The 26480-nt window shown below is 35.4% G+C and overlaps 1 protein-coding gene across 2 annotated transcripts in view; it reads right to left on the reverse strand.

The window, feature by feature from the left end:
- MCMDC2 (minichromosome maintenance domain containing 2) overlaps positions 1 to 26480 on the reverse strand; it is a 34741-nt gene that overhangs the window by 3522 nt on the left and 4739 nt on the right. The window contains exons 5-14 of one of the 2 annotated variants that reach the window (XM_045075708.1): positions 26060 to 26255; positions 25104 to 25226; positions 24884 to 24988; positions 21808 to 21933; positions 19906 to 20143; positions 16066 to 16271; positions 13424 to 13590; positions 12539 to 12718; positions 8729 to 8871; positions 3708 to 3817 (exon numbers count right to left, since the gene is read on the reverse strand). In XM_045075708.1, the coding sequence (XP_044931643.1) occupies positions 3708 to 3817; positions 8729 to 8871; positions 12539 to 12718; positions 13424 to 13590; positions 16066 to 16271; positions 19906 to 20143; positions 21808 to 21933; positions 24884 to 24988; positions 25104 to 25226; positions 26060 to 26255 (1594 nt within the window). Of the gene's footprint in view, positions 1 to 3690; positions 3818 to 8728; positions 8872 to 12538; positions 12719 to 13423; positions 13591 to 16065; positions 16272 to 19905; positions 20144 to 21807; positions 21934 to 24883; positions 24989 to 25103; positions 25227 to 26059; positions 26256 to 26480 lie in introns of those variants that run through there. The other variant, XM_045075710.1, reaches the window with a different exon arrangement.

The following is a 26480-nucleotide window of genomic DNA, read 5'->3' on the forward strand; positions in this document are numbered from 1 at the left end:
AATGGTTAAGATAGTAAATGTTAGATATTTTTTTACCACAATTTAAAAGAAAAAAAGAACTGGCTGTTACTGTAGGAAATAAGCTCTTAAATTCTGTTTCGTTGTTGCTTCATTGAGTGAACAGTGAACAGTCACACTGTGACTGGCCAGATGTAGAGTGGGTAGTCAAGCAGAGTGCCACTTTTCCTAGAGCAGCCTGTCCTCAATTAACAATTCTATAGCCTCAGACTTCTGTGACTGCTCCCTTTACTACTTCCTTTATATTACCTGCATCTTTGCTGTCCCTTGAGACACTGCTTTCTTCCCCGTGGCTCTCTTAGATGAAGCTGCTTTTTCTCAAAACACCTCATACCTTACTATCACAAGGCAGAGACAGTGCCTAACTTGCTGCCCCTTTGTAGCAAGACCAGACCATTCTCAACCCTGCTTTTCTCTGAATAAAAATCGTTCTTCTAATGTCTAGTACCACCTGGCTTTACTACCCTTTCTCTTCCATGGTAAAGTCATCAACCAGTTCTTAGCACAAGGCTCATAATCTCCTCTTTTCCCTAATGCTTACCTTTCCATGACCTCCATGTGAATTACTGCTTTAACTTCAGACCTCCCAGTCTTGACCTTTTCCCTTCTACCTCCACTATGCATAGGAAGGTCACAGGTAACTGATCACCAAAAACTTACTTCAAAACCATTAGTTCAGATGTCCCCCTTCCCTGAACTACCTTTTATACTTCAAGCTTCCAGGTTTTTTTTATCTCCAAGGCCTCTAATCAGCTTTCTTCAATTCACTCCTCTTATTTATTTACTTATTTATTTTAAAAACTTAAAAAAAAATATTTTATTTATTTATCAGAGAGAGATAGCACAAGTAGGCAGAGTGGCAGGCAGAGGCAGAGAGAGAGAAGCAGGCTCCCCGCAGAGCAAGGAGCCCAATGCAGGACTCAATCTCAGGACCTGAGCTGAAGGCAGTACCTTAGCCAACTGAGCCACCTAGGTGTCCCTCACTTCCTTCTTTTAAAGGAAGAATCTCTGCCAAGCCAGTCCCCCAACTCCTTGCCCCTCTACAACAGTCTGTCACACTCAAACATTAAAACCTTAACTCTGCACTGGCACATTTGCTTTATGCTTGCACTTGGGCTGCTAGGCAGAAAATCACCTAATTGGCATTTCCTGGTTTCACTTTAAATGAACCACAGAAACCTCGGCTGGATGGGAACTTGCACTGCCAGACAACCCTGCTGGGTTTGTCTAGCACAACTGTCCCCCACAACATGACTATTATATTCCATTCTTCTCTCAAACATTTTGTTTTAGCTGATGATCTTGTGTAGAGTATATGACCAAATCTACAGAACGAATTCTGTATCCATTTGTCTTCCCTCCTATAAAATGAACTCTTTTCTATTAGAGGCCAATTCTTTCATATGTGCTGTGGATCCCATCCTCTCTTACCTTTTTAAGGATTTTACTCCTTTGATCTTCCCCCAGTTCTATAGTGTCATTTGTTTACTCCCTATTTATTGCACATCATAAGATCTATTTATTCTTTTTTTTTAAAGATTTTATTTATTTATTTGACAGAGATCACAAGCAGGCAGAGAGGCAGGCAGAGAGAGAGAGAGGGTGGGGAGAAAGCAGGCTACCTATTGAGCAGAGATCCGGATGCGAGGCTTGATCCTCAGGTCATGAGATCATGACCTGAGCTGAAGGCAAAGGCTTTAGCCCACTGAGCCACCCAGGTGCCCCAGATCTATTTATTCTTAAAAAACAAAAAACAAAAAACTAGGGCACCTGGGTGGCTTAGTCGTTAAGCGTCTGCCTTTGACTCAGGTCATGATCCTGGGGTTCTGGGACTGAGTCCCACATCGGGGTTCCTGCTCAGCAGGGAGTCTGCTTCTCCTTCTCCCTTTGCTGCTCTCTCTCTCCCTCTCTCTGTCAAATAAATAAATAAATAGATAGATAAATAAATAAAATCTTAAAAAAGAAATTATCCTTTCTTGGACCGCACATCCTTCTCTGGATAATACCCTGTTTTTCTTCCTCATCTTTAGAGTCAAACATCTCAAAGTTGTCTGTGTGTATCCCACCCAAACCCCACTCCACTGAAGTAGCTCTGATCACAGACACTTTACCCCTAGATTGCCAAATCTAATCTTCTATAACTATACGTGATTTTCTTTCTACATTTTAGCTGCTACTTCTCAGTGTCCTTTGTTAGTTCCTCCTAACTCAACCCCATTTCTAAATATTGAAATTCTTCAAGGGCAGTCCTTGGAGTTCTTAGTATAATCTCTTTCTAGGTGATTTCAAGTGATTTCTTCCATTCCATGGCTACGAATGCCATCTCTGTGCTGATGGTTCCCAAATTAAATTTCTAAATTAGAATTCTCATCGAAACTCCAGATTCTTATATGTCTACTGGTACCTATGTAGGATGCCTCAAACTTGTATCTATCATTTGGTTATTCTCCCTTGCCTTCTTCTCCTTTTTTCCTAGACTTGGTAAATGGCACCATGATTCACTCAGTTGCTCAAGGCAGAGGCTTGGGAGATTTCCTTAATTCTTCCCTCTACCCTCTGTCCCAGCTTCTAAATCTAGTTCATGAGCACAATCTATTAGTTTCTGTATCCAAAAAATATTTTTATGTCATTCCTCTTACTTAGGGTTGGTTGGGAACCAATATTTTACTCTCTTAGTACATAAAATTAATTCAGGATGATAATTAACTTTTTATGGAGATCACAGACCTATAAGATATACTTCATAAAACTTACTATTCACTTCTCTAAGCAAAAAGGCATAAAGCACATACACATAAAAATTTTTATAGAATTTAGAGATTCACCATCCCCTAGAACTCTCTAAGTATTCATAAATTTCAGGTTAAGAATGCTTGATTTAGATAATTACAGAACAAAGTTCTAATGTTCTAAGGAATCTCTGCAAAAAGTTATTACCATATAAACTGAATTTAAGGCAAATTTAAGCACTGAACGTACATACACAGAAAAGCCAATGTTAATACATACTTTAATTCCTAAGGTTGGAACCAAAGTTTGGTTTCAAGGATGGTTATATTTTATCAAAATTAATGTCTCATCCAATTCAACAAAGACCTTGTGAGAGTAACTCTCTTTACTCTTACCCTAAGAGCCCTTTAATTTTTTTATTAGCAAAACCATAATAAGCTCAAATTAATTTCAAATAATTAAATGCTATAGTCACCGGATTAATAATTATTTAATTAATAATCTAATCAATTAATTAATAATTAAATTGATAATTAAATAATTAAATGATATAGTCACAGCTAGCAATTCAGAAAGGTGGTGATGCCAGATGATCACATTTTCTTTAACTATGTGCCTAACTCCATTGAGGGGGACTGCTTGACAATTAAATGTTACATGCTATTTTAAAAGGAAGATGAATTTAAAATCACCTCCTGTGTTGTATTAAGTACATGTTTTTACAGAATTCTAAAAGCGTTGCAAAAGTTCAAATATCCAAGCAATCATACACAATAAGCAACTTAACAGAGGATACTACCTATAAACAATTAGTGTTCAAATTCAAACAGGCCTTATCGGATAAAAATTTATTATTCTTTAAAATAATATTTAAAATATATATAACATTTTATTTTAACAGACTAAGAATATTTAAATATAATTATTTATAGTGACCATTAACAAATTTAATAGATTACCATATTTCAGTGTGAGAGATGTTTCAAATAATAAGGCTGCAATCAGTGCATCTTCTTTAAGCACTTTACTCCTTAAGTTCAGTCGAGCATGGGCTTCAGCTAGGGAAACTCTGTAAAAGAAAATAGATGCTAATCAAAATATGTTGGTATTATAAAGATAATATATATTTTGGCAGGAACAAATCAAGACGTATGTGTACATAAGCCATACTTTAAAGATTAGCTTATTTTTACTTTAAATTTAGTTTCTTTTCAAAGCATGTTTTTCCTACTAAGTTCAATAGACTATTCCAGAAAAAGCAAATATCCTGACTTGTTATCAAAGACTTGGTTTCTACCCTGACTTCTCTTCATTTTTATTATTCTACACCCTCTTCCCCAAGTTCTATTCAGATAAATACACAGTTGGGAAAATTAACCTAACTAAATATCTCTTATAGATATCTTTCGTGTTTTCTTCCAGTTCTTCATCTATTTAAAGTCCTCATAGAATCTTGAAATTTTAGTTTTGGAAGAGACCTCAAAGTTAGGACTCATCTTAGATAATTCAATTTTCTCTACAATATCCCAGGCTACTTATTGTCCAGTCTCTTCTGAACTTTTCCTAGGGCTCACTAGGAATCCACTCCTTTATCTTCTATTTTTAAATTAACCCGTGATTACCTAAAAAATTTCCCTCAAGCTCTCATTAGGTATATGTAATGTATCTGAATGATCGCTGAGCTTGGAAATCAGAAAACATGGGCTAAGTCTTTAGAATTTTCTAGATGTGTGACTTCATATATATCATTTACTTTCTGGAATTTTTTTTTTTTAAGATTTTATTTATTCATTTGACAGATATCACAAGTAGGCAGAAAGGCAGGCAGAGAGAGAGGAAGGGAAGCAGGCTCCCTGCTGCACAGAGAGCCCGATGCGGGGCTTGATCCCAGGACCCCAGGATCATGACCTGAGCCGAAGGCAGAGGCTTTAACCCACTGAGCCACCCAGGCGCCCCACTTTCTGGAATTTTTTTGAAGCTCAGGTATAAAATGGGAACAATAATAATTCACAGTTACTATAATTTCAAATAAAGCACTTGAAAATTTGGGGACTCACCCACAAAGATTATATAAATTAAAGCTGAAATTGGTTTCACTGAAACTTCTATCCATTGGTCCCTAGTTTTATTTTCTACGATTATAAAACAAACTTAATACTTCTTAAATATGACAGCTCTTCAAATATTCAAAGACAACTTTCCTATTTGCCCTATGTTTTCTTTTCTCTAAGATAAAATATTCCTAGCTCTTTTTACTGTGTTGTAAGATGTAATTTTCACTACTCTGACTTCTTTCCTCATGACCAGATTTGGCTAATATTCTTTTTCAGTATAGTACTACAGGTGTGATTTAACCAGCAATGCAAAGGTGAGGCAGAACTAGCATTTTTTTTTTTAACTCTAGATACGATATTCTATTACACAACCTGAATTCAAAGTATTATTAGCAACCATATTACATTGTTTGCCCATATTAAACATAAAAAGAATGAAATCTCAAGTCTTTTTCATATTACGACATCAACTATGGGGCGCCTGGGTGGCTCAGTGGATTAAGCCTCTGCCTTTAGCTCAGGTCATGATCTCAGGGTCCTGGAATCGAGCCCCCGCATCGGATTCTCTGCTCAGCAGGGAGCCTGTTCCCCCCCCCCCCCCGCTCCTCTGCCTGCCCCTCTGCCTACTTGTGATCTCTGTCAAATAAAGTTAAAAAAAAAAAAAAAGACATCAACCTTTTCTTATCCATTCATACTTGGTTAGACCAAGATCATCATTTGAGTCTATGGAGATCTCTCCAGAGTTGTTTATTTTCAAATCTGACTATCATGTTCCTGATGTCCTCACCTAAGCTCCTCCTAAAAATGTTGACCACAACAGAATATGTATAAGACCCTTCAGGGAAAGAGAAGAGAGTACTATTCAGCTCTACTCCAGAAAAGCAAGGAAGGTGTTATTAGGTACCTGTTTAAAGAAGCAGGAGAAAAATTTAAAGTTTATGACTCTTCTGAGTTCATTTACTTTGCTATTTCATAAACCCCATCTCCACCTCTAGTGTTTATTTCTACAATGGGAAGAAGTGGAGTTATTACATTGAATTTAACTCTGCTTTATTTTTGTACCAATATAGTCAAATGTAAACTGAGGCTATATGAGTTTAAAGAAATATTTTTTTGCTACAGAGGAAAAAAATGAGACAATAGGATTTTCAAGATTTTGAGTATTTAAGTACTGATGTGAGTATTTTATTTTGTTATTTAAGAAAAAAATTTTTGGAGGTGCCTGAGTGGCTCAGATGCTTAGGCGTATGCCTTTGGCTCAGGTCATAATCTTTAGGTCCTGCGATCAAGCCCCATGTCAGACTCCCACCCAGCTCAGCAGAGAGCCTGTTTCTCCCTCTCTCTCTTTCTGTCCCCCTGCTTGTGCTCCCTCTGTCTCTCAAGTGAATAAATAAAATCTTTTAAAAATGAACCCCTTTAAATTAATTAATTAATTAAAGTAAAAATAATTTTTTTAGGTAAGCTCCATGCCCAATGTGGGGCTTGAACTCATGACCCCAAGATCAAGAGTTGCATTGTTCACCAACTAAGCCAGCAAGGCACCTCTGATTTGAGTATTTTAAATATTCCTTCAGAAAATGGCAAACATTACAAAATTCCATTTACCATTTTAAAACATGAAAAGCTGATGTCTACCTTCTTTTATTTTCAGGAATTTTTTCAGCTCTATGAAGATAAATATACAGCTAGGAAAGTTAATTAAACATATTTATCTCTTGTAGACCTAATTCTGACATTTCCTGCCAGTCTTTCACTTACTTTATATTGCAGTTATAACAAGATATTTATTTATTTATTTAATGGATTATTCTACTCCTGGTCCTACTTCATGATTTGTTTGAAATTACACATTAATTTTTAGCAAATGACATAATGGTTTATCAAAAGGGGACCGTTTCAATTATGGTACAGCCACACTGGAACACAGTAAGAATAATGTAATTCCTTATGTTCTTTTTTTTTTTAAAGATTTTATTTATTTATTTATTTATTTTATTTATTTGACAGAGAGAGATCACAAGTAGGCAGAGGCAGGCAGAGAGAGAGAGAGAGAGGAGGAAGCAGGCTCTCCGCTGAGCAGAGAGCCCGATGCGGGACTCGATCCCAGGACCCTGAGATCACGACCCGAGCCAAAGGCAGCGGCTTAACCCACTGAGCCACCCAGGCGCCCCTAATTCCTTATGTTCTGATAGTACTATAATACAATATGTAAATCATTCATGATTCCATTTGGGCAAAAGGAAAATATCTATCTCTGTACTCATACAGAGCTATATGAATATAGAGATAGATATTTACATATCTATTCATATAGATAGATATTTATATTTAGATTTTTCTCAACTTATAATGGATTTACATCCTAATAAACCCACTGTAAACTGAAAATATCATAAGTCAAATATGCATTTAATACACCTAGCCTACCAAACATCGCTTACCCTAGACATTCTGAAAACACTTACATTAGCCTACAGTTGGGTAAAATCATCTAAACAAAGCCAATTTTATAACGAAATGTTGACTATCTCACATAATTTACTGAATAGTGCACTGAAAGTGAACCACAGAGTGGCTGTAAGGATATAGAATGGTTGTCTGTGTACCATTTGTTTACCCTTTTAATCTCGTAGCTGACTAAGAACTGCAGCCCAACTGTCGCTGCCTAGTAGGAGAGAGTATCCTACTGCATATTGCTAGCTGGGAAAAAGGAAGAAATTCTAAATGCAAAGTATGATTTCTATTGAATGTGTACATTTCACACCACTTACACAACTATGAAGTTGAAAAATCATAAAACCATCCTAAGTCAGGAGCCATCTATACATATAATATGTTTAAGTAATATATTCATCTAAAAATATGTAACATATTCAAATAAAGTATGTATTTAATATACAGCATATATTTAAATTACATATGTTTGTACCTGCTAGTATTTGAACGGATAATTTTTGGAAGAACACAAAAAACTGTTAACAGTGATTCTCCCTCTAGAGATTGGGACAGCAATGGGTAGAGTTAGCTGGACACCGTACTCATTATTTAGGACTTTTCTTTTACTGTGTCCATACTTTACTTTTATAAAAATTAGTTTTTTAAAATGACTTCCTGGGGCGCCTGTGTGGCTCCCTGGGTTAAAGTCTCTGCCTTTGGCTCATAGGCTCATCGGGCGTGGCTCTCTGCTCAGCAGGTAACCTGCTTCCTCCTCTCTGCCTGCCTCCCTGCCTTCTTGTGATCTCTATCAAATAAATAAATAAAATCTTTAAAAAATAAAATAATATAAAATAACTTCTCTAAGAACAATAATAGATGAGTCTTCTAAAGTATTTAAAAGTACAGGGAGCAGTGTACTTAAAACAAATTTTTTCAGAGTGCCTGGGTGGCTCAGTTGGTTAAGCAGCTGCTTTTGGCTAAGGTCATGATTCCAGGGTCCTGGGACGGAGCCCCGCAGTGGGCTTCCTGCTCAGCGGAGAGCCTGCTTCTCCCTCTCTCTCTGCCTGCCACTCTGCCTACTTGTGCTCCCTCACTCTCTCTGTCAAATAAATAAATAAATAAAATCGTTAAAAAATAAAAAGAAAAAGAATTTTTTCTAGGCTCAACTAAAAAGTACCTGAGCATAAAAAAGCCACATTTTAAAAAACAAGAATTTGCATTTGAAATCAGTGTACTTTACTTAAACCCAGTTCATACAGAGATTCCAATAAAAAGATACTTTCATGAAAATAAGTAATGGGCATTCAAATGATGTAACCATATAACAAAAGGAATTGTTATATCACCTTAAAATCTTTTGAAATAAGGTAAATTATAAACCAAACAATTACAATCAAAGAAAGAAAGAAAGAAGTAAAACATATATAAGTTAATTAAACATGCCATTTAAAAGTCAATACTGGTTTTAAAATTTTAGATTGAATACCTACAAGTATTTTAATGCAGATGCTGACAGTTTTGATCCACTTATAGAATCTGTTCTGATCCTTCGACTTGCTAGATAATAGCCATGAATCATTCTTTCTGCCTCCAAACTGAATTCTACATTCAAATTCTTTGCAAAAGCCAGCAGCTAAATTAAAAGTGTGAAAAATTCAAACTTAAGAAAAAAGAAATTTCCAAACTTTATTATAAAATCTATATTACAAATATCCAAAGTTTGTATATTTTATTTACATCAAAGTTGGTTAAATATCTGGGGCCATCCCCAAAGTCACTGAGCATTTAAAATCATAGTCTTACAAATAGTCTTGTAAATACTGTTAAAGTTTAGCCAGAATAATCTCTTTCTCCCTCTTAGCGCAGAAATGTTCTGTGCAATGTATTTCAATGAGGATCAGGTCTTTGCTTCCAGTGGAATAAAAGGCTCACTTAGATCCTTTCAGTGGGAGAGGCTTCCCCCAGCAGCTCATTTCCCTTTGAATAGCTTTAATTCTTTGACAAATATTTTCCCTTGTGCTCGCTCTCTTTCCCTCTCTCTCTCTGACAAATAAATAAAATCTTAAAAAAAAAAAAAAAAACAAAAAAAACCCCTTTCTCTCATGGCCCTAGAGCTACCTGCCCTCCCTCCAGCTGAACACTACTAATGTGGGAGGCACTGTGTTAACCACTATGAAGGTGGACTTTCCAGGACCGAACAAGCCTTCAACATAACGATTACCACTGTCTTCTCTGAGCTTTGTGCCTTTTTCTCCTGAGGATTCCGGTCCCTTAAGTCCTTAATCTGTGACATCATTTTCAAACTTTTCACCATCCTGTTTGTTTTCTGCTTTTTCAATGCAGAATCAAAAGGAAAATTTAATCATATTAAGGTTACTATTAACCATAATATTATATTTTAAATAAAACTTTTTAAAGGATCTAGATATGTCCTGTATTGATATGTTCTGTCTTCTTTTTTTTTTTTTTTTAATTTTTTACTTATTCCTCTGACAGAGACAGATCAGAAGTAGGCAGAGAGGAAGGCAGAGAGAGGAGAAAGCAGGCTCCCTGCCGAGCAGAGAGCTCGATTCGGGGCTCGATTCGGGGCTCGATCCCAGGACCCTGAGATCATGACCTGAGCTGAAGGCAGAGGCTTTAACCCACTGAGCCACCCAGGCGCCCCTATATTCTGTCTTCTTTATTCTCCTTATACTTCACAGTTTCCTCTAGACCTTCAGAACTGGATAATAATATTATTAATAATATCAGTAGCCCTCTCTAGCTTTCAGAACCCCATGGAGTCACAGAAATGTGCCAGCTGTCTCTCCCTTCAGGAAAGGATTTGCTCCCAGCTCCTGGGAGTACTGTCAGCATTGGCCTCCAGGTGTCAGCCTCTTTAGGGAATGCCTCAGGACAGCCCTCTACCAAATGACTGAGTAGAAGTGGGACAAGTGCTACCAAAAAAGTCTATTTCTGTCCAAAGCAAAGCAATCCCTGGTGGCTCTCTTTACCTCCAGAGCTCAGTGTAGGATTATCTTTGGGCCTGCGTCACAGCTTGACTCCTTTCTCTGCCCAATCCTGCTTCCTCCTCCCTTCCACAGGTATTAATAGAAGAGCTAGAAGAGCACTCCTGAGTAAACAATGACACTCTAAACTCATCTCAGTCAGCCTCCTGGAGAGCTCAGTCTGTGACACACTCCACCCAATCTGTTTCGTATAATGGACAGATTTATCTTTTGGAGAAATCATTTTTGCTCTTTACGGGCTTAGTAAAGTCCAACTGTTCTCTACAGTCTGATGAATCAACTATAATTTTCTTTTTTGCCTGAGCTTTATGGCTTATTGTAATTTGCCAAATCCTAATCCCAATGACTCTAATTTTTGTTCCAGTAAACTAAGTCTTCTCATAGTTTTCCAGGTATATTCATTTCTACTTTTGTCTTTGCTCCTTCTTTCATTCCTGTTTAGAATGTCCATCCTTCCTGTCATCTAACTCTTACTTTTTCTTAAGGATCAACTAAAGTCTCACTTCCTTGAGTCTTCCCAACTCTTGCATTCTACTTGACATCTTCCTTCCTGAATTCCTAAAATACTTAGAGTACTTAGAGTTAGCACCACCCAGTTTAGCACTTAAACTGTCTCCTAATGGTTTCTTGTATCTTGTTTTTATCTCATTTAAATGACAAACTATTTAAAGATTTATTTTTCTGTGAGAATATAAAAGAACAGAAGTAGGCTCGTATGTATAAAGTATTCAGTAAAGACTTAATTAAAAAGCCCAAGGGCTTTTTTGTTTGTTTTTCAGAGAAAAACAGGGCAAAAATTTCTCTGGTCATTAGTATGTCTATATATTTAGCACACAAATTCCTAGAGACTAACTACCTTCTTCTTATATATTAAAACAAACAGGGGTACCTGGGTGGCTCAGTCTGTTGAGCATCCGACACTTGGTTTTGGTTCAAGTCATGACCTCAGGGCTGTCAGATGGAGCCCCATCCCATGTTGGGCTTTGTGTTGGTCATGGAGCCTGTTTAGGATTCTGTCTTGGGGCACCTGGGTGGTGCAGTCAGTTAAGTATCTGCCTTTGGCTCAGGGTCCCGATCTCAGGGTCCTGGGATCAAGCCCCACATCAGGTGCTCTGCTCGGTAGGGACCCTGCTTCTCCCTCTACTTCTGCGTGCTGTTCCCCCTACTTCTGCTTTCTCTTTCTCTCTGTCAAATAAATAAATAAAATCTTAAAAAAGAAAAAAGGTTCTCTCTCCCCCTCTCCCAAATATAAGTAAATAAATAAAACAAACAAAAATACCTAATGTATCATAAATATTATTTTTCTGTTTTAAGCTATGTGAATAAACAATGCTCATAATTCAGTTTTAAGACCACCTCAGTTTTCTTTTTACCCATGCAATCTGCCTACAAGGAAGGCAGGTAAGAAAAAAAAATTCTAATGACTCACTGATTCCCACTCCCAGTATTCCCTGCCCTTTATCTATCTTATCCAGGTACTTTAACTCTACAGTGACTAGAATTCTGAATAGTTAATATTAAAAGAGCGTCACTTGTAAATACTTGTGTTCCTTTAATAGCTATAAAAATCATTGCTAACTTACATCATCTACTCTCAGGTTCTCTGAACACGCTGCACATGTTTTCATGGCAGGACACTGAAATGGGTTAGTGAGTTATGACAGGTATTCTCTAAAGTCATAACTCTAAAGGCATTTGTATAAAGTAAATCCCTTTGAACAGTCTGTAAAATGAAAATAACTATATACCTATATAGCCTCTCATCATAATTTTCCATAGAAAGATTTTTTATTAAGATTTTTTTATTAAGATTTTTATTTATTATTTTTTTTTAATTTTTTTTTTTTTAAAGATTTTATTTATTTATCAGAGAGAGAGGGGGAGAGAGCGAGCACAGGCAGACAGAATGGCAGGCAGAGGCAGAGGGAGAAGCAGGCTCCCTGCTGAGCAAGGAGCCCGATGTGGGACTCGATCCCAGGACGCTGGGATCATGACCTGAGCCGAAGGCAGCTGCTTAACCAACTGAGCCACCCAGGCGTCCCTATTAAGATTTTTAAAAGCTATTTGGACAGTGGTACAAACAATTAACTCAACATTTTAATATTTATTATCCTTAAATAGTTTTTTATTTAATTATAGTCCTAAATATTTTCTATACAATGCCTTAAAGTATTTAAAAGCTGAAAGGGACTTAGAATAAAAGAAGTCTAAATAAAACTGCTCATTTGAGTTCTATTTCAATTGAGAAACATTAGCACAAGTATGCTTGGTACTCAATTATTCTACTTGTACCTTTTCAAAATCTTCAGTTGTGAACTTCTTAGAAGCCACATAAAGTTGCCCTTCAGGATCAATGGCTTTCTTTAAAGTATGTTGCACAGTAGAAAGAAGTGGAGAGCAAGGTGATGATTCATTGCACTTAATCAATAATCCAAATGCCTCTAGGAGATTAGTTGGAATTAAACTGCAATCCTACACCAAATGAAAATTTAAAAGACAAACATTAAACTCTGGCATTTCCACAAACACTTTAGAAATAATTATAAATTAAATACTGTTTATAATTATTTAAATTATTAGCATATTTATATTATATCTTATTATATTAACTATGTAGCTATTTTTTAATTTTAGTATTTGTTATTATTGTTATTTAAAGTGATTCCTGAGTAGCATGGGAACTTAATATGACCAAGTTTTTTTTAAAGATTTTATTTACTTATTTGAGAGAGAGAGAGAGAGAGTGAGAGAAAGCATGAGAGGGGAGAAGGTCAGAGGGAGAAGCAGACTCCCTGTGGAGCTGGGAGCCCTATGCAGGACTCCATCCTATGACTTTGGGACCATGACCTGAGCCAAAGGCAGTCTCTTAACCAACTGAACCACTCAGGCACCCTTAATATAACCAAGTTTTTGAATGCTCTTTATTATTTTCTTACACATGATTCATTAAAGCCTACTCTGGTGCCTATTCAAATAATAATTTCTAGTAAACAGACACCTGCTTTGCATGACTAAAAAAATGAAAATTTTCAAACAATCATATCATTATATAGTTCTACTACCTGATTAAAGATAGACATGGGTTAATAACAAAACATTAAGAACAACAAAAAATTGAGATTAAAATCTAGTTAAATTCCCTGAACATTCTAAAAATAAAATATACATATACCTTACCATCTGACCAATTAGAGTGTTTGTTTTCTGCATATTTTTCCTTGAAGATGAATCCATATCAACAAAAGACCAAAAACTGCACTGAACTGGAAATGTCATTTGTTGATTAACACCATCCCCAAACTTCTTTCCTGGGATATATACTGTGATGTTTCTGCTTTCCACAACTAAGTCAAAAGACATTACCCATTTATTATTTAGTTCATGTAGGCCTATATATCTACAAATAATAACAAATATTATTATATAGAATTTTATACTCTAAATGTTGGACAGTAAAGACACAAGTAAATTCGGTTGTTTTGTAAGATATAGTTAAATTAGAGGATCTGCCATAAAAAGAATAAGACAAAAAAATATTTGCATGTTTATGTGTCCCATGACTTGATGAGAACAACAGTGTAAGCCATGTAGCTATAATTATGGTCGGTATCTGGGTGAAATAGGTAGAGCGTTGAGAGATTGGTCATATAGGTCATGCTTACAAGGGGGTTCTAAAATTAAGCAATGTTCTTTTATGCGGAAAAAAATAAAGCAAGACTTGTATGTAAGAGTGAAAGAGCATAAGACTGAGAGAAAATATGAACTACAATGACTTGGGGAAAATACATCTCAAATCCAACATGTTGAAAACCAAATTCATCATTCTCTTCCTCAAATGACTTTGTGTGGATTTCTCACAATTAGAGATATCACCATCCAACTACTTAAAACCCAAATTAAAAATGTAGAAGCAAGGGGTGCCTGGGTGGCTCAGTGGGTTAAGCCGCTGCCTTCGGCTCAGGTCATGATCTCGGGGTCCTGGGATCGAGTCCCGCATCGGGCTCTCTGCTCAGCAGGGAGCCTGCTTCTCTCTCTCTCTCTCTGCCTGCCTCTCCATCTACTTGTGATTTCTCTCTGTCAAATAAATAAATAAAATTTAAAAAAAATGTAGAAGCAACATAATCTCCTTTCTGTTCTTCTTTCACCCCTTGTAATCATTCAATCTATGGATTCAATCCAATTCCTAAGATTCTATCTTCCAAACAGTTCTCAAATTAGTCTTCTCCTCATTCATGATAACAGAGTCTTCTGTTTAAATTTATCTTTCTTTTGGGTCATAAGGTAAATAGTATTTTTAACTCTACAGAAACTGCCAGAGCAGTTTTCAAAATGGTTGTACTATGTCATATTCTCATCAACAATATATAGGAATTCCCATTTTTCCACATCCTTGTTCTGAGATTTGTTGTCAATCTTTTTAATTTTTTTAGTTTTTGCTATTCCAGTAGCCAAGGCCAGCTACTTAATATGTAGGCCCAGTGTAGTCTAAAAATCCGGGCTCCTTAACCAAACACAAGGGAAAAGCTGCTGTTAAGTATAATAATATATAAAGATTTTTCCTTTAAAAGTATTTTATTAGTTATGAAATGTAACAGGACTGATGTGGAGAAATTAGAATCTTCATCCTTTACTAGTGGGAATGTAAAGTTGCACAGCCCACTGTGGAAAACAGTTTGGCAGGTCCTCATTAGGTTAAACATAGAATTAACTTATGATCCAGCAATTCCACCTCTAGGTATACACCCAAGAGTTGAAAGTAGGGACTCAAACAGATACCTGGACTCCAATGTTCAGAGCAACATTATTCACAATAGCTGAAAGACAGATACAACCTAAGTGTTCCTCAACAAACAAATGAATTTTTTTTTTAAAAGTGGTGTATATATATATATATAAAATGGAATCTTATTCAACAATAAGAAGAGAGATTCTCGAATGGACAAATTCATGAAAACAGAAAGTAGAATGGAGGCTACCAGGGGCTGGAGGTAGGGAATAACAGGGAGTTATTGTATAACGTACAGAGTTTCTTTCTTTCTTTTTTTTTTTTTTTAAGATTTTATTTATTTGTCAGAGAGAGGTTGAGAGACAGAGAGCACAAGCAGAGGGAGCAGCAGGAAGAGGAAGAAGCAGGCTTCCCGCTGAGCAAGGAGCCAGATGCAGGACTTGATCCCAGGACCCTGGGATCATGACCTGAGCTGAAGGCAGCCACTTAACCAACTTGTATCACCCAGGTGTCACTGGATACAGAATTTCTGTTAGGAATTATGAAAAGTTCTAGAAATGGAAGCTGGTAAGGATTATATATAACACTGTGAATGTGCTTAATGACACTGAATTGTATATTTAAAAATGGTTAAAACCATAAATTTTATGTTATGTGTACTTCACCATGGAGGGGAACTCCTTCAACTTGGAAAGGAACATCTACAAAAAAACCTACAGCTAACATCATATTTAATGGTGACAAACTCAAAACTCTCCTACTAAGATGAGGAACAAGACAAGGAGGCCTCTTTTCACCACTGTTTTTCGGCATCAGAGTAGAAGTCCTAGCTAAAACAATAATACAAGAAAAGAAATCTGGGCCAATACAAACTCACATATTAGCATAACTGAGAGCAAAAGCTAAAACAGTATATTTGCATATTAAATTCCTCTCTTTTTATTTATAAAGGTAAAATGAGAAATGTCATTTAATATAATTTCTCAATTCCTAAAATGTGTACAATATAATCTTAACAGTTAAGTATCTCCTTGACACTGGTGAAACTATAAGTTAAACAGGTAAAAATTAATTAGAAAAAAATATTATTTACCTGATTGAAGCTGTTCTAGTTTATCCTTTTTGTGTGAAGCCAAGTCTCCTATAAAACAAATACCACCTTTAGCTAGCAAAGCACTGCCAGCCTGAATGCTAACTGCTCCAGTTCCATACTTATTCCTGGATAGAGTAGGAAAAATTTCAGTAGAGACGAGATGACGTATACCACGGGGCACAAGGTTTATACTAAAATTCAAAAGCCTAGGAAAAAATAAATTACTCATTATTATTATTCAAGGTTTTATTTTCAGAAGTGATCATGTATAACAGCTATGCAATTAAATTTAGTTTGAGTCAGTGCTTTATGAACATTTTTTTTAGATTTTATTTTTAAGTAATCTGTACACCAAACATGGGGCTCAGACTCAAAACCCCAAGATCAAGAGCTGCATGCTGTACTGACTGAGCCAGGCAGATACCCTTAATGAGCACCTTTTCTAGGGATAAAAATATATATGAGACATGCTCTTTAACTTGGAAAGTTCACAGCCTAGAAAGACATAAACAAAAAACTAAAACACAATGTTTTCATGAGAATATCCATAGAAGATTATTATTTCTTCCCAGAAGGCAGTCAGAGAAAGCTACAGAGAGATGTCATTTGAACTTGCCTTCCTCTTATGGATTGCTTTCTTTTGTTTATTCAGAATTTTCACATTTAGGCTTGACAGTAGCCCATAATGATTATCCCTGATGCCTATGTATTGTGTAACTCTTGATACATCTGTTTTCTAACCTCTTTGCCAATTTCCTTAGCCTCTTCATTTCTTAAATTTAAATTCTAAGAAAAGATTATGATTATCTTAACTTCCAAAACCTTCCCACAGAAATCACAGCTTGCTAGTGCAATCAACTATGATGAGCTGACACAGACATCCAGTGCAAAAGAGGATGAAGTAGTATTCTTTAAATAAGGATAGGTAGATGCTGTAAAATTTCTAGTATATATGCCTTCTAAGGAATTTGGATGTTAGTTTGAAGATATATAAAATGGGGGAATGAGATTTAGAAAGAAACTTATGCAAGCCTATAAAGCAGTGGTTTTCAAACTGACCTCACATTAAAATCACCTGGGGATATTTTTAAAATTCCAATGTCAAGCCCCACCCCAAACCATTTTAGGGGTGAACCAAAGTCATAAATATTTCTTCTAAAATTCTCCCAAGTGGAGCGCTTGGGTGGGTCAGTTGGTTAAGCATCCGACTCTTGATCTTGGCTCTGGTCTTAATCTCAGGTTCACGGGCTCAAGCCCTGTGATGGGCTCCAAACAGATATCTGCTCAGATCAATTTTATATCTAGTTTATACCCAGTTCAATTCATTCTCAACAATGGTGTCAAAACAATTCAATGAGGAAAGTTAAGTCTTTTCAACAAATGGTAAGGAAAAACTGTATAAATGCATAGGAAAAAACATTAACTTTGACTCCTACTTCACAACATATACAAAAATTAACATATAATGGGTAACAGATCTAATGTAAAAACTAGAACTGTAATGCTTCTAAGAGAAAATATAAAAGAACATCTCCATGACCTTAGAGTAGGTAAAGATTTCTTTCTTTTTTTTTAGAAATTTTATTTATTTGACAGACAGAGATCACAAGTAGGCAGAGAGGCAGGCAGAGAGAGGGTGGGGGGGGAAACAGGCTCCATGCTGAGCACAGAATCCAATGTGGGGCTTGATTCCAGGACCCTGAGATCATGACCTGAGCCAAAGGCAAAGGCTTAACCCACTGAGCCACCCAGGTGCCCATAGGTAAAGATTTCTTAAACAGAACCCAGAAAACACTAAACTTAAATAAACTCAATAAATTGAATTTCATCAAAACACAATAGTCTGCTCATCAAAGACATTTTTAAGAAAAAAAATACTAGCTTTAGACTGAAAGAAAAATTTCATGCTACATATATGTGACAAAGGACGTATATCTAGAACAACCCCTCTTAAAAGTGGGTAAAGGACTTGAATAGACACTTCATAAAAGAAGATATATGAGCAGCCAATAAACACATATGAAAGAGCTCAGATCAGCAGTCATCAGGAAAATGCAAATTACAACCATAATGTGATACCATTTCACATGCACCAGAATGGCTAAATTGAGAAAGACTGACAACAACAGATGTTGGTGATGACAGAAACAACTGGAATCTTACATTGTTAGTAAGAATATAAAATGGTATAACCACTTTGGAAAACAGTTTGACAGTTTCTTATAAAGTTAAATATATATCTACCTAATGACATAGCAATTTTATTCCTAGGTATTTATTCAAGATAATGAAAACACATGTCCACAAAAAGACCTGTATAGGAATGTTTACAGTGGCTTCATTTATAACAGTCAAAACATGCAAAACCCAATCAATGTTCATCATTAGGAGAATAGATAAACAAATTTTGGTACATTCATATAATGGAATACTACCCATCAGTAAAAACAATGAACTACTAACAAACACAACTGTGTCAATCTCAAAAACATGTAGAGTAAAAGAGACTAGGCCCAAAAGAATATGCTTTGTATGCATTGTATGATTCTATTTTTATGAAGTTCAAGAACAGGAAAATTAACCTACAGTGACAGAAATCACCTGTGGAAATAGGAACTAAGTTAAAGGACTTTCTGAGGTAATGGAAATGTTCTATATCTTATTTTGGTGCCAGCTATCACAATGTATGCACTTGTCAGAACTTATTACGGTATATACTTAAGATCTGATTAATTCACTATATATAAATTTTAACTAAAAAATGAAACAACCCCCCCAAATCTCTCATACCACCCCAAATACCACAGGAAAAGCCAGAGGTTAATGACAAACAGGAAAAGAGACAAAGGCCTTAATTTACAAGAGATACCACAAATCATTTAGGAATAAACAACTTAATAGAAAAGAGGACAAAAGAGGTTCATAGAAAAATAATAGAAGTGTTTAGACTGATGCTAAAACTTACTTCCAATTAAAAAAGTGCAAATTAAAATAAAATACCATTTTCCACCCATTCAGATGGCTAAATTTAAAAGTTTGATAATACCTAGTGTTGGTGAGATTGTGAGGAAACAAATACTCCCATGCTCATCAGTGGAAGATTAAATTGGTACAATCTGTAGCAGTTAGTACCACATTTACATTGCAATTTAATTTTAATTTAAGTTTAGCAAAACATCATCTGTCCAATTAAGCTAAATTTGCATTTTTTAAATTTTAAATTCATTCTATGAATTTGTTTTTGCTTTACAAATGCATCCAAGGTATTAATATAAGAAGTTTATCCCTAGCTTTTGAGCATTTAAGTGATTTTAAAAATGGTACTTCCTAGTGGAGAGCCCCAAAATGCTGAATAGAAGTTTATTCCAAAGTTAGGGTGATAGTCCCAAAACAATAATTTTGGCACTTTTCACAGACTTATTTGTATACAGTGCATCAGTATTATTTAATGGAATCTTGGAGAAAAATAAGACAATGGCCTATTGGCTTGTTGGCTCTTCGGGGGAAGATTATTTTAAAATGAAAGCAAATAAAAAATAGAACACTGAAATAGGGAATGAGGGAAAAGGAAGCCTGTGAAGGATGCATTTATTTGTAAAGGTCTGAGTGAGGAAACTGGTGAAATTCTGCGTGGTTAGATTCTCAAAATATTGAAAGCAAATATCCAATTTATCAATTCCTGTTTTTAAAGTTTTGAAATTCATTAATAAAAGTTTATTTAAATATTTATAGTGCCCAGTTGAATTCTAAATATTTGTTTTGTAATAATGCTCATGGAAAGGATTTATGCAAATCCGTGACCAATGTATACTTTGAAAACATTCGTATCACATATTTTACCTGTCTACAAGTAGAGTATCACTTGTTATAATTAAAATATCCAGGCAATCTTTCAGTTCCTTGTTACGGTCACTTGTCTGTACTAGACTCATCAGCAAACAGAGCTTGAGTAAATTGTAAGTCCCAGGAGGAACAATTTGTGATGCAAAGATATTGGCAAGTATTGCTGTAAACTTCCAGCATGAGCTGGAAGTCAAAGAGAGAAGATACCTGAAATTGTCGCTAATTCCTGAGGGAACTGGAAGTAAATATTAACACATATATTAAAAAGGGTTTTAAAACAAGAAAATGACATTATAGATCTCTAATTCCATTTATCAAAAATATTATCAAATTATAGTTCTTCTAGTAAAACCATACTCAAATTCTTATGATGTTAAATTATTATATATATATATATAATATAAATTATATTAAACTATGATTAGAGGTCACTTTGGTCTCTCAATTTTATTCCAGGGAATATAATAAAAGGAAGCAGTTACTCCATGTGTCCACATAGACTGGCTGTGATGGGGGCAAGCAAATCCCTCATTCTTTTCCTTTTAAGGCCTAGATGAACAAAGCCAGATCGGGGGGCTCCTGTATTACAGTGTTTGCTTCTATATTTCTATGTTTAAAATAATAACCACCTTTAGTGAGGGCTAAACAGCAGAATGGGAATTATTTGAATGGTGCTATTAAAAAGGAAGATTTACTCTCTACTACTTAGAAAGCACTGTACTGAACTATACTGTGACATTCTAGATCTTCCCTATTTCCTTACTCTATCTGGCTCCTAAAAAAAAAAAATGATTTATTGCAGCTAATCATTAGGAGGAATAGCTGTGCACGCATAACTCAGTCATTTTCTCCTTCCTCTTAAGGGTTACCATCACAGAGTAATGGTTTTTTCTATTCATCCAAGCCAATGGACAAAGGGAGACCTACTTTAGTGTAGCTCCTGCCACATTTGGGTAGTTAAATCTGCCTAATTCTGTAGAGCAGCATGAGAAAGCACACTTTTTCACCTACATATAAGTCATGTTCTGCTACCAAATCAGTAAGTCAGGAAACATTTCACAGCAAAAGTTATGTCAAATATCATTAAAATATCTATTGTCCATTTGTGCTTCTTTTCTTCAATACTTTTATTCTTTTAAGAAGCTTTTCTCTTCAAAACAAGCAGAGGTATCTAGAATCCACTTGCATTTAAATTTAACTCGGTCCTCTATTATTGCAGATGGTTATCTAGTGATTAAAAAAAATCTAACTTTATCCAAGATTTAACTAATCTTTCGTACTTTAATTATTTGTGTGGCAAGTTAAGACTAGGTCTGCTCTCTACTTTTACTTCAAGCCTATTTATGTTTGAGTTGTTAAAGGAAATTATCAGTAACAAAGGTATATTTTGGCCCCCATCTGCCTTTCTCTATTATCTTATTCTTGATTGATTTAGCTCAGATGAGGAAAAGGATGCTATTGTATTGGGTTTTTTCTCAGACCACAAGTTGCTTAACATTGCTTTAGTTAGAAAATAAAAGGTTGGGTAGAAAAATCTTTTCATGAATGTCTAACTCTTGGCATTTGGACATAATTTTCTCATTGGTAATTATGAAAAAATCAAAATAAAGTTTAGGCAAAAAAAGGAGTCCTTCTTGTGGGCAAGGTTCTACGTTATCACATTTTATTTCTTTCATAGCATTTATTATCTGAAATTGTCTTGTTGATTAGTTTATAGGTTTACTGACTGTCTCCCATATGATTTAAGAGTAGGAACCTTGATTATCCTGACTATAACTACACACCTAGTTCTTAGAAGGGTGCCCAGCAATACTTATTTCCTGAGCAAGTACTTATTTCCTGAACACATGGACTTAAATTTAAATACTTGTTAATATATGATACTAACAATTTCCTTACCTTTTGGGTTGCAAGAAATGATACTATTTGCCTCTATACAAACAGCAGTTTGTGAAGTTTTTACACAGGTTGGAATTCCAATAATTTTATACTCATTTCCTATATTCATTTTACTCACTGATTCATCTAAGATGATTAAACACAAAAGAAAATAAGTATTCACTAAATGAAACTTGTACATGTTTGTATGGTTCCAATACCTAAAGGTAGTAAGAATTTAGTACTTAAGTTAGTTGTAAAGCATTTACTTTTGTGTGTAATCTCTATATAGAGTAACACTGATAATGTAAATTAAGGCAATTTCATTGCTGGTAAATTTTGATATTTATAGGTGATGATGAATTAATTTTAAGAAGCAACAAGACAGTCTCCTCTAAGACAATTAAAGGAAAAACAAGGATCAACCTATTTAAAATGAAATGTCTTTGCATTAAATGATAAAAAACATTAATAAAAAATGACCTATAAATAATAATTTGAGAAGAAAATAATTTTAAAAGGTATTGTCACTACCTATAATATAGGCAGGTATTTTTACATTTATTATCTAATTGAAAACTGTTAGATATTGCTATTCCTGCTTTGTATATGAAGAAACTGAAAGTTAAGCAAATTGTATAAGGCTACACAGTACATAGCAGAACTGAAATTCACATCTAGATCTGGCAATCTCCAAAATCTACCTTCTTGCAGTACACTAGGTTTCCCTTCTCACATCTACAGACTAGGCAATGCTTTTGTACAAATTCAAAATTGGTTGGTTGATTGACTGATTGTTTTCAGTGGTCTCCATGCCCAGCATGGAGCCCAATGAGGGGCTTGAGCCTCACGACTCCAAGATTAAGACCTGAGCTAAAATCAAGAGTTGGAAGCTTAATCAACTAATCCACCCAGGCACCCCCCAAAATTTATTTTACAAACATACACTAAAAATCTTGATCCTCCATTACACAGTTAGAAGCTGGCTGGTTGTAAAACTATGAAAGAAAGGCTTAAAAGGAGGGACAGGATTAGCATTCTTCATGAAGAAGATCAAAAGGTGATCTTAATCATTTTTTTCCTTCTCTTTCTCTGGCTTTTTTTTTTTTTTTTTAAAGATTTCATTTATTTGTCAGAGAGAGAGAGTGTGCACAAGCAGGGGAAACAGCAGCTAGAGGAAGAAGCAAGGTCCCCACTGAGCAAGGAGCTTGATGCAGAACTCCATCCCAGACCCTGGGATCATGACCTGAGTTGATGGCAGACACTTAACTGACTGAGTCCCAGGCGCCCCTCCTTTTTTTTTTTTTTTTTTTTTTTTTGCTCCACAGAGCTTTATGGTATACCCTGTAGACTGGAAGGGAAGAATCAGGCACAAGAATTGAGAAAATAAAAACTACAAACCAGTCAGCTGATCAAACAAACTAACAAAAACAATTAACTGAAGGATACAGAATGAATTATGAGGAAAAAATAAAAGCAAATTGTTTTTCAACTGTTCCTTGAATTACAGAGTTTGGCAAATGTATCTCAAGGTCAAGGAAAGGTCAAAAAAAGGTAAGGAGGCTGGGAAGTCTGGTTATTTCTTCTAACGTCAATCCCAAAAGGCCTGTTTTTTAAATTAATTTAATCTTTAAAATTCATTTAGGTTCTATATAAGTTTATTTGAAGAAAGGGTTTTCTACCAAAAATAAAAGTTGGATAGCCACTTATCTTTCTATATTATCGGGTTTGTATGTAGTATATAATAGAATTAAGTAATTAAAAACATAGACTTTGAGGCTGGAATGCCTGAATTTGAATGATGGCTGTGCTACATACTAGCTATGTGACTTTGGACAAATTACTTCTCTGTGCCTCAGTTTCCAAATTGTAAAATTGAGATAACAATAGAACTTACTTGATGCAGTTGCGCCTAAATGAGTTAATATATGTAAAAGTGACTGGCACACAGTAACTGCTATATAAAAATTACCTATTATCGGGGCACCTGGGTGGCTCAGTGGCTTGAGACTCTGCCTGCGCCTCAGGTCATGATCTCAGGGTCCTGGGATTCAGCCCTGCATCGGACTCTCTGCTCAGTGGGGAGCCTGCTTCCACCTCTCTCTCTCTGCCTGCCTCTGTGCCTACTTGTGATCTCTGTCAAATAAATAAATAAAATCTTTTTTAAAAATGACCTATTATCATCTCTGCTTACATGCCTGCTTCATCCTTGTGAGGCGACAGTAGAAAGAGTTCTTGTTTGAATTTCTGTTTCCCTAAATCTTGAGTTTCCTATACATGGTTGACATCCAAGTTATCTCCTTCTGAACAGTTTAATTCCTCCAATTTCAGCCCAAGAAAAGAGCCTGAGCCCCACCCTCATTTTCACAGTTCTGGCTTTTCAATGAAGACTCACCCTTCTCTGGGTAATTAATACCAATAATGATTTTCTCCACGGCAGACTCTGCCTGCACTCATGCAGTTCTCAACAGTTAATCACGTGTCACAGCTCATTCATATTTTAAGCAAATATTTATTGAGGTTTTACTATGTGCAGTAAAAACACTAAGTCCTTATCTTCATGAAGTTTACATTATAAAATAATCCCATAGGTGCCTGAGTGGCTCAATAAGTTAAGTGGTCGAAACTCTTGGTTTCTGCTCAGGTCCTGATCTCCCTGTGGGGGACACTGAGCTCTGTATCAATCTCCTCGCTCAGTGGGGAGTCTGCTTCCCCTCTGCCCCTCCCCCTGCTCACAAACTCTCTCTCTCTTTCAATAAATAAATAAATCTTTAAAAAATAAATAAAATAACTCCAATGTTTACATAAGACACAACATAAAATGATGGGAGAACATTGCCATAAATAATTTTGTCCCTGAAACTTAGCACAGTGCTTGGGACATAGCAGGCACTAATATTTTTTTTAAGTGAATGATGTATGACTCAATGAATAACTGATACATTAGCTAAATATGACTCTTTAAGACACTCAAAATAAGACCTATGATTCTTAAGATATAGAAGTACCATTTATACTATATAACTATAAACAAGTCAATTACATATTTTATATATTTTACAGCTATTTGTTTTTAGTTCACACAAAACTTACTTACCTCTTAGAAAAATTGTAAGAGACTGAAACCTAAATGGCTGGTTCTTAGAATATCCTCGAAAAGCATGAATTGCCTTTGCTGTGATTATTTCAACTATCTGTTTATCTTAAGGCAAATAGCAAAAAATAGTTATTTGAATATACATTCAATCTAATTTCCATATTAAGATATTAAATACTATTTAAAAATTTGTAATTACAAAATATGAATGCATTTTTACCACCAAGTACTCTAAATTTTCTGTCTTCTTGAAGTGAAGATGAACATAGATTACACAAAAAGTCATTTCTTACTGTTGCAGATTCTGTAGCACCAGGCACATGCACTCTTATATACTGAAATCCTAAAAGAAAACAGAGGTAAGCTAAATTTGCTTTTGGATTTAGCTACCCATTTTCAATCCTTTAAAATTTTTCTAATTCAAGGTATAATTAATTCACTTTTGCATGTAGGTTCAGAGCAGTCAATTAACATTTATTGCATGGCTATTTCTTGCCAGACACTATGCTAAGGCACTCTTTTTGGTTTTTTTTTAATATTTTATTTATTTGATAGAGACACAGCAAGAAAGGGAATACAAGTAGAGGGAGTGGGGGAGGGAGAAGCAGGCTCCCCACTGAGGAGGGAGCCCGATGTGGTGCTGCTCTCAATCCCAGGACCCTGGGATCATGACCTGAGTCGAAGGCAGACGCTTAAGGACTGAGCCACCCAGGAGCCCCAAGGCACTCTTGATATAGATCCTTAAACACAGTTTCAAAAGGCAGCAATAAGAAACAGATAATTTCAATATATGGTATTCATTTAGAGGGTTCAGAGAGAAGAAAGGAGGCATGACATCCAACCCAATGAGAAGTGGAGATGAATGGAAAGATGTCCTGAGAAGTACTGAACTGAAGATAAGCCAAAGGTTTGAGAGAGGACATTACAGGGAGAGGAAACAGCATGAACAGTCATGGAACAGTGTATGAGAAGAAGCACTTCAAAAATCCAAGAGCACCTCTTATATTGTGGGAGAGAGAAGGGAAAGAAAAGAATGCACCTGAGGATTATGCAAAGTAAACTTGTATACATGAAACATCAAGTTTTATTCCATTCTTTCTACTCCATGTTTCATAAAACTAATGGTAAACATGATTTAGGATTAAACAATAAATTGTTTTACAGTTTTATATCTACCTTTTGAAAGAGGACATGCTTCATCTGAACAAAGAAATCTTGCACCTTGTGTATACTTGGTTACAGTTGTCATTGCAATCACAATTCCTTGCATCATATAAAATCTTTGAGATGCATAATCAAGTGGAAACTCACAAAGATCAAGAATATAACTTCGCAGAGGAGGTAAATGTGTTAACTTCAGCACTATATTAATCTAATAGAAATGTAAAAATGGTATTAAAAAATTACAGATTCATTTGGACTTGCATTACACTATAGTAAGTATATTTGTGGAGTAAATCAGGTAAATAATTTGTTAGTGTGATCAGGAATCAAAATTTAAGCATAAGACAAAAGATTTAAATATAAAATTAAAGATGCAAACCCCTAAATCTTACATTTTAATTGCAAATATAATGAACTAAGAATTTTTCCTTAA

Source organism: Mustela putorius, unplaced genomic scaffold, assembly GCF_011764305.1.
Source record: "Mustela putorius furo isolate JIRA1106 unplaced genomic scaffold, ASM1176430v1.1 tig00000151_pilon_pilon_pilon, whole genome shotgun sequence".
NCBI classification, from domain to species: domain Eukaryota; kingdom Metazoa; phylum Chordata; class Mammalia; order Carnivora; family Mustelidae; genus Mustela; species Mustela putorius.